This window comes from Octopus bimaculoides, chromosome 7, assembly GCF_001194135.2.
Source record: "Octopus bimaculoides isolate UCB-OBI-ISO-001 chromosome 7, ASM119413v2, whole genome shotgun sequence".
NCBI classification, from domain to species: domain Eukaryota; kingdom Metazoa; phylum Mollusca; class Cephalopoda; order Octopoda; family Octopodidae; genus Octopus; species Octopus bimaculoides.
In genome coordinates this window covers 38,720,737-38,730,094 of record NC_068987.1, presented here as the reverse complement: position 1 = coordinate 38,730,094, position 9,358 = coordinate 38,720,737, and the positions used below count along the sequence as shown (strand labels likewise).

At 35.9% G+C, this 9,358-nt stretch overlaps 1 protein-coding gene across 1 annotated transcript in view; it reads left to right on the top strand.

Annotated features, from left to right (window-relative positions):
• LOC106876157 (uncharacterized) overlaps nucleotides 1-9,358 on the top strand; it is a 183,111-nt gene that overhangs the window by 131,904 nt on the left and 41,849 nt on the right. The window contains exons 77-80 of the mRNA XM_052969507.1: nucleotides 501-674; nucleotides 3,585-3,758; nucleotides 3,999-4,169; nucleotides 4,478-4,645. Of these exons, the coding sequence (XP_052825467.1) occupies nucleotides 501-674; nucleotides 3,585-3,758; nucleotides 3,999-4,169; nucleotides 4,478-4,645 (687 nt within the window). The remainder of the gene's footprint in view (nucleotides 1-500; nucleotides 675-3,584; nucleotides 3,759-3,998; nucleotides 4,170-4,477; nucleotides 4,646-9,358) is intronic.

The window sequence follows — 9,358 nt, the reverse complement described above, 5'->3', positions numbered from 1 at the left end:
ATATATATATATATATATATACATAGATAGACAGACATACAGAGGGGGAGGGATGTAAAAGCATAGTTTTGTGATTAAGAAGTTTTCTTGAAACCATGAGGTTGCACATTAGGACTGTAATAAATGTGGTAAATGCTTTCTACACTCTCGAATTGACCAATACATTGAGAGTAAATTTGTTAGACGGGACCTATACAGAAGGCTGTGATATCTCTCTTAATTTATCTATCTATCTATTTGTATATTTGTGCGTATGTCTGTGGTATCTTTGCTTGATTCTCAACTCTATGTATTGTAATGTTTCAGCAAAGAAAATAAGTACCAGTTTCAATATAGTCGAATAGCGTTTTGATGTTGGTGTTCTAACTCGACCGCAGTCAAATACCTGAAATTTGTAAAAGAATATAATAAAGTATGAATATAATAAGAATATAATAAAATATTAAGGTTGCAACAACCAATTATTTTAAAGATTATCTTCATTAATTTTCATCCCGTAGGATCAATGTGTCCAGAAACCTTAAGGAAAAAACTAAATGATGCAATGAAATTAAAAGATAAAATTACTTTGAATAAAGCCATTCGCGAGTGTGTGATTGCTGGATTTCCCGAAATGGATGCTGACATACAACAAGCCAGAGATCTATCAGATAAACTTGGTGGTGGCACAGGAGGTTAGAACAATTATTTCAACCCGACTAAGAAACATTATTAAGAAATTTAATATTTTAAAAATATTAACAGAGTAAAATTTATATCTTATTTGTTTTATGTTTTTTATGATTATATTTGCAATAATACATTGCTATCGCAGCGATCTTATACATTTTGTACAAAGCTTTCTAAATTAATAATTTCGGTGTGAGGATGTGTCAATGTAACAAAATATAATATAAATATAATATTATATGCACGCGTACATATAATACATATGTGTTTGTGTGTGTGTGTGTGTGTGTGCGCGCGTGCGTGCATGTGTGTGTGTGTGTGTGTCTGTGTCTGTGTATGTGTGTGTATTTGTGTGTGTGTGTAATACAAAGGAATGCAGATGACGGTTTTACATTTATTAACCAGTCAAGTTCGAGCCGGTAATTATTGAAAATATTATATCAATTATCATAAAACCATACGATATTAAATGAAACTTTCAACCAATCATTTCATCAGATTTAGTGTAAATGGAATAACAACCTACATAGCTGAATTGGTTAAATAAATATGTAGGGGTAACAATATCGTAGTAATGAAGTAGTAAGTTGTTATCTGAGAAACAACTAAGCAGGGGCACTGTGAAGACAAAGTGTCATATTAGCTCTCATTCATTAGATCTATTGCAACAGATTACACGCCAGGGATAGTAACTGACAGATTTAGGAAACTAAAGATTCATTAATAACGCATAATAGTGGATAGATAAGCTGACTAAGGGATAAGTTGGAGTTGTTATGCGGAATCATTTATAAGATTCAAAAGGATGAGGACAAGTAATTGGAATAAAAATACGAAATATAGCTATAAGGCAGTCCACCAGAATTATTGCTCGATATTATTGAATCAGAGTTGAGTTGAAATTGAATAAAAGATATTAAAATGTAGAATTATCTGTGATAAAGCCAGTGTAACACAACCCCCCACACACGCACACACACACAGACTCTCACGCGCACACATATCTATATGACTAGTTTGTATGTGTTTTACAAGGTCCTTAACAGGGCCATCGGGCGAAACAAAATATATTTTGTCGGACTCACCATTATGGATTAAACTTAAATATGTATCTCTGCATCTATATACATGTATGTGCGTGTGTGTTTCTGCGTGTGATACATATAGAACTGTGATTAAAATTGGTAATCGGATGTTTGACATCAATATATATTGTTAATATTTATGTACACTATAGTGAAAACACGAAAATAGCCTTACATTCAATAAATGCTTTACAAAATAAATGAAAACTTAAGTTTATGTAGTTAAGTCTTAAATTTCTTCTGATATTAGCTTAGTAGTAGTAGTAGTAGTAGTAGTAGTAGTAGTAGTAGTAGTAGTAGTAGTAGTAGTAGTAGTAGTAGCAGCAGCAGCAACAGCAGTAATGATGATGATGATAATTTGCTGCATCATCATCATCATCATCATCATCATCATCATCATCATCATCATCATCATCATCATCATCATCATCATCATCATCATTGATATTATTATTACCGTCAAGGCGGCGATTTGGCAGAATCGTTAGCATGCCGGGCAAATTGTTTAATGGCATTTCGTCCGTCTTTACCTTCTGAGTTCAAATTTCGCCGAGGTTCACTCTCCCTTTCATTCTTTCGGGATCGATAAAATAAATATCATTTGAGCACTAGGGTCGATATAATCGACTTATCAGATCTTTTCTATTTGGCTGCAAATATTTAATCTCTTCAATTCCTGCTCGAATTGATTTCATATTGGGTGTAATGATATGGTTTTATTTTCGCAATAAATCAATAATTGAAATGTTATTAGCTTTTAAAATTTGAAAATTTTGGGTAATTTTAGCCAATCGTAAGCCACAGACACATTCATGCCTGTTTCCATAGTAACACACCAAACATGAAAACTCTTTTGTTTGCAACTAAGAGGAATATATTCTATGCACATGTGTTGACAAATATATTTTACGCGAAACCACATGTTGCCGCTGTATACTGCTGTTTATGCCCATTTTTTGCATTTTGCATAATAGTATGAATTCTTGCGTTTAGAATACAAATTTCTGATAATTCCAAAAAATAAATAAGTTATGAGGGGTTATATGTCGTACATAATTCATTTGTTTACAGTTTCATATAAAAACACGTGCTATTTTCGGAAAATTGATAACATGTGCAATTTTCAGGATGTTGATAAAATGTGCAGTCACGCACAAAATGACAGCTTCCAAATCCTGTTTTCTGACTGGGTAAAAATTATCAAATTTTAAACCTCTATAATTTATTTCACTTTTTCCAGAAAAATTTTAAAATTTTTCCTGAGATTCAGCTCGAAAAATTACAGTAATGTACCAAATTTTAAAATTTTCAATAAACTTATTCGAAAATTGGCAGCTAATCTGGCTCCGAAAGGAAGGGCCCCGCCACGTCAAAACGGTAGAGGAGTAGGGGCCGAAACCGGACGTGATTCCTCCTGATGATGTCTTGAGCTAACTGGATCCTATAAAGGAGCTGTTGTGGTAGCAGACCACGAAACATGGTTGAAATTCCTCCAACTTATCCCTTCCCGAAATTGCTTGCCTTGTGCCAAAATTTGGAATCGTTAGCGCGTCTGAGTTCAAATTCCGCCGAGGTCGACTTTGCCTTTCATCCTTTCGGTAATGATGATGATAATTTGCATCATCATCATCATCATCATTATTAATATTATTATTACCATCAAGGCGGCGAGTTGGCAGAATCGTTAGCATCATCATCATCATCATCATTATCATCATCATCATCATCATCATCATCATCATCATCTATGAATATTTCCTGAAGAAATTATTTACTGTTTGTCTACAGTGCAAGTTCATAATGATATTTTCTCAACCACTCTTCTAACAGACAAAAAGTCTCCAATTTTTCTCCGCAACCAATTATTAAGAGACATGAGAAAGAAAGATCCTGAAAATTTGAAAAAATCCATACAAGAATGTGAGGAAGCCGGATACCCTGAATTGGCATCTGACCTCCGTAAAGCAAGAGATGCCCTCGAAAGTCTCGGAGGTGGTCGTGGAGGTTAGCCTGGAGTTAAACATTCCATGTCTAAATAAATTTCTTTCATCAGTAGTTAGTTCTTGTAATGTTTAAACAGAGTACAGTTTTTAACTGCTGATTAAAACCATAAAAAAAAATTTTTAAGCCATTTCTAAGATTTTGCCTTTCAAAATTATATTATTGTTATATGACACATTTTAGGAATTTTCTTGTTTCTCAATTTCTGTATTGTAAACAATATGTACTTGGATAATGTTTTAGGAATATTATCCCCTTTCGCCCTTCGTGAAGAACTGCAAAAAGCAGTTATGGAAGGCAACATAGAAGATATTGAGGAAATTCTTGATAAATGCATTGCTGCTGGAATGCTGGAATTGGACTCTGATATAGAATATGCCAGAAGCAAACTGGATGAGCGACGAAAATATGAAGGTTTGAAAGTTGATATTGAGCAATTTTTTCTCAGTAATGCCATCATTTTTACGAGACTTTTTCTCCTTCGTGATAAAAATCATTGAAAAGTTGTATAAAGGTGGTATACGTATATTATATGTACGTAAAGCTTTCCAATTCGTACAATCGTTGAATATTACTGTAGTTCTAGTAGTTGTAAATATATACTTTAATTGCTTATCAATTTTGTTATTAAATTTTGCTTTGATTCTAAAAATGAATGGTGAAGTTATCTTTATGCTAATGGCCTAATGAAATCCAAATCTATTTCGTTTTCTTATATGTAGCTTCTCCAGATACATTACGTAGAGAATTACAGAAAGCAATTGAAGCTAGAAACATGGCTGCTTTGGAGAAAGTTATTAGTCAATGTGAAGATGCCGGTCATCCAGAATTGAATTCTGATTTGCGAGATGCAAAAGATATTCTAGAGAGCTTGAGTGATGGTCGTGGAGGTTAGATTTTTGTTTCAATCACGTAAACATATAATAGCAATCACGTAAATATATAATACTTCTTCAAGCGATTACAAACGAGATGTATTTCAGTATATTGCAAAAGAAATCTATTCCCCAATGGTTTTAGTGGGTTCCAAATTTCATATTGTGTTTGTGCCAATAAAGTTATTGTAGTTCAATGCTCTTCATCCTCTTTTAAAATGTCGATGTTTCCAAAATATAACATCGAATATGGCCTGGTGTGAAGCCCGATATCAGTGATCAGCAAAATTTACTTGACTTTGAGCAAAAAACGAAAGATGTCTGCAAGTATCTTCTTTCTTTTTGTGCTCATATCATGAGACATTTTGATCTCACATGAGAAACTTTTAGTCTATCATGAGAAACTTAGCGTACTTGCTATCACAGTATCTTTATCCATGTTTCGGTTCTATAAAAAAAATTTATGATATGAAATACATAATTATATAATTCAATGAATTATGATTCTGCATCAGCGGCGCATTTCTTCATTAGTTTATGTTACAAACCTGCTTTTAATTGCTATTTTAGGGGTTACACTAATCTCTAATAGTATTTGAGAGCGATATGAAAAAAATTTAACTTTATTATTGATAGAACTGTGTGCTTACTGTTCCTAGTTGTCTAAAGATTTAACAGATAAATGATTAGCAGTATGAAATGTATCTTAATAGAGGAAATTTCATATCCAGGCATGCACTACTAAATAGATAGTAAATATCAAAATATTTAGAAAAATATACTTTGGGACTTGAAATCATTATATTCATTTGAAATCCTTGCACTTCTAATTCATTTCTGAGTTTTAAAGGGAGTTCCATTTTATGCAAATGAATGACATAAGGTTATTGCTATTTTATCACATCAAGAAGTTTATATTCTGATGATTCCAAGGAAAATTAAAAGAGATTATAAAAAATAATGGCAAAGAATCTTTGAAAAAAAGTACTCTAGAATGTGTTACTGTTTCAATGACTGAACTCGAGGCAGTATTGGTGATGTCCTATGCAAACACGGATCTCTCACATCCTAGTTCAACAGATGCCTCTCAAAATTTCTAATATCTGCAGTGTGCCCTATGGTTGTGATGTACAGAAGTGGAGAGAGCGGGGATCATTGAAGAACCGAACACATAATACTGAATGATCCCGACAAGTGTCCAGTCACTCTGATCATCGAACATTTAGCAGGGTTACGGCTTGAAGTTGTTAGACATCCCCCTTGTTTAGGTTCTTTCTCAACAGCACTACCATACATCTTTCTACAGAATCAAGAATTCTCCAGTTCTGCTAATATTTGCATTAGACATCTGTCAAGAGGTCTCCGACCAAGTCTGATTAAATTTCGCCAGGTAAACTATGCCAGCTGTTATCAGCCTTTCGCAGGACTCTGTATTCCTATCGAGAGTCGCAATAGGCCGTCAATATCGGTGGTAAAGGACACTTCCGTTTACAGTTCACCATCCACCCCAAATTTTTGAGCAGAGTGTCACTGAAAAGCTGCTTACTCCTACTTAGACTTGAATAGCATGCACTCTGATCCATCGAAAACCAAATTATAGCTTGTTCCATGTTGCGCCTGTACAATCTGAGCTTTCATTCTCTCATGTATGAAAGCATGGGTCCTGGTTCTGACAACACAGCCTTCGTGCTTAGCGTTGAAGAACTGGTCAAGAGCTAATCTCGCCGCCATCACGTCGATCATATCTTTCCTAGCGTCTTTGCTGTGTTACTAGCTCTTGCTCTACTCTAGAATTCTCTACTATGTCCTTACTAAATCTTATTGTTCTGATCAGATTGCTCTTTTCAGGAGTAGCCACCATCGCTTGTTGACGAATGCTCACATCAACTCGCTCTTAACTTGTTCTCTAATACGGTCACCGTAAACTTACCGTGTCGGAAAAGATGCGTTCAGTTTCCAGTGATTGGGTCCCTGCCCATACAGCTTATCTAGGTCGACCGTACATATAAATGTGTGGTCTCTGTAGCCGATTAATTTAAATCATGGACAACCCTATGTTATTCCTATCTACTGACCTACAGAATACTCTGCTAAGGTGTGATCTGGATGACCAGATGTTATTTGCCATGTTCATATTGTCACGTTCGGGAAATCTAGTCAGTACCTGTCAATCTGTTGTCAACGACCGAGCCGGTTTTCTAGGCTTTTACGTCCACCTTTCTTATCAGCTAACCCAACACAATCTCGATATGCAACCATCGTAGCGTTGTAACCGCCCACTAACACTAAAGGGCAGGATATTCCTAGGAAAGCTTTTGGATACCTGAAGAAATCCGGCCATCCCGTCCTGGTCGGGGGCACAGAATTTAAAGACATATCCTTTACTACTTTTCACGTCCAGGACCACCATTTTCCCATCTGGGTACTGGAAGATCCATCTGTATCTGAAGGCTGGTGCCTTTCCGAAGCAGTACTATCATCCACATTTCCTTTCCATACCAAATAAGATGCAAAGATCTGAAAAACAGCTCAAACGATAATGATAATGATAATGATGATGGTGGTGGTGCTGGGTAGGTTTGGGGTGTTAGAGCAAGTGATAGTAATGGCAATGATATTAATAACAAAAACAACATTGACAGTAGAGAATCCATTCATATATTACACTAGAAGAATGCTTTCCTTAATAAACAGTTTGATGTAATCACATTCTGTAGGCATACATTTTACAAAACATTTTCTTTTTACCAGCGATCGGCTGCTTTAACTGACTCAGCTAATTATAGACATACCTTAATTCGAATGGAACTTCAGGCATATAATAATTTTTGGTTTTGGTTTTTATCCGTTTTTATATTATTTATATTATTTTTATTCATATTTTGCCAACGGCTTCATTCTTATTTACACGCACAAGACACTTATACTAAACCAAGTCACCAACAAGTTACTCTGCTTGTTTTATACCGCAGGGGGAAAATGTCGTATGCTATTCCCTCTTTTTATAGATTTTCTTTGATGACCTCTTCCTTTACCACCTTCCTCAATGTTTAGTTTTACAACCTTTCCATTGTAAGTTTAAGTTTCCAAACTGACCGAATGAGCTTCGTATTTGTGTTTCATTCTTTCCTTTCTTTCGATGTTTTCTTTTTCTTTACCACTTACTCAACTTCACACTTTTCGTTAACCTTTTTTCTCTTCACGTTGTTTCTCCTTTCCTTATACTCACTTCTTCACTAGTAACTGTCCTCCTTCTTTTGTCTTTTTTATCGACGCATTTGTTAATCATGAACGTTTATCATGAATATGTTGCCGACCACTACTACATTTACAATTTATTCTTCAGAAGAATATGTTTGGCGATTCCCTCGCATATCAATTATCATGTAAATTAATATTTTAAAAACTTTTTTGTTGTGCGTAGCAGTACTTCATTATGTATACTAGTTTGCTTAATATGCATTATAACATCACCCAATCACCGAATATTTGAAACAGTTGTAAAGATTATATATATTCATCCTGTTATGTGTATATGTAGCATCTATTATAGATGTGGAAGCGCAATGGCCCAGTGGTTAGGGCAGCGGACTTGCGGTCATAAGATCGCGGTTTCGATTCCCAGACCGGACGTTGTGAGTGTTTATTGAGCGAAAACACCTAAAGCTCCACGAGGCTCCGGCAGGAGATGATGGTGAACCCTACTGTACTCTTTCACCACAACTTTCTCTCACTCTTTCTTCCTGTTTCTGTTGTACCCGTATTTCAAAGGGCCAGCCTTGTCACACTGTGTCACACTGAATATCCCCGAGAACTACGTTAAGGGTAGACGTTTCTGTAGAGTGCTCAGCCACTTGCACGTTAATTTCACGAGCAGGCTGTTCCGTTGATCGGATCAACTGGAACCTTCGACGTCGTAAGCGACGGAGGGCCAACAACAACCACAACAATTATAGATGGATCCCTATCATCTGGAATTGGTTTTCTACCAGTTCTCTTTATTACTCGCTTGAACTCTACTTTTTGTAACCAACTCTTGTTCTACTGGACTACTTTACTCTGATTTGAAATTGGAATTTAAAACTTTGATCAGTCTGAAAGATAATTCCAATCCTAGGCCTGCAATAGCGTCTTTTCACCCACTTTATATTTATTTATGGCTATCTATCTATCTATCTATCTATCTATCTATCTATCTATCTATCTATCTATCTATCTATCTATCTATCGATCTAACTATCTATCTACACACACGCACACATATAAACGTTGGGCAATAACCGAAAGAGTACGATCACGAATACAAGAGGCCGATATGTAATTCCACCTAAGCATCACCGCAATAATGTTACTCAACAAGGTACATAGTTCAAAGATCAGGCGGGGTCTCTCCAGGCTGAGTCGCTCCTTTCCGCAGCTCCAGTACTACGAATATGTGATTAGAATGTCACTGCAAAGAATCACAAAACGAATTTTTCAATCCGTGCCAACTGGCAGAAGCCCTAGGGGTAGAAAAAGAACGAAAGGGTTGGATAATGTCCATAGTCTCAGTTGGTTACTCTCGGAAATCCTTATAGAGGGCGTGTCGGAGGACTCTACCCACTGTACCTTCTCAGGAATAGTGGACAGAGAAGGATGGATGAATTTGTGTGTGTGTGTGTGTGTATGTGTGTGTGTGTGTGTGTGTGTGTGCGTGCGTGTGTGTGTGTGTGTGTGTATACTAGGGAT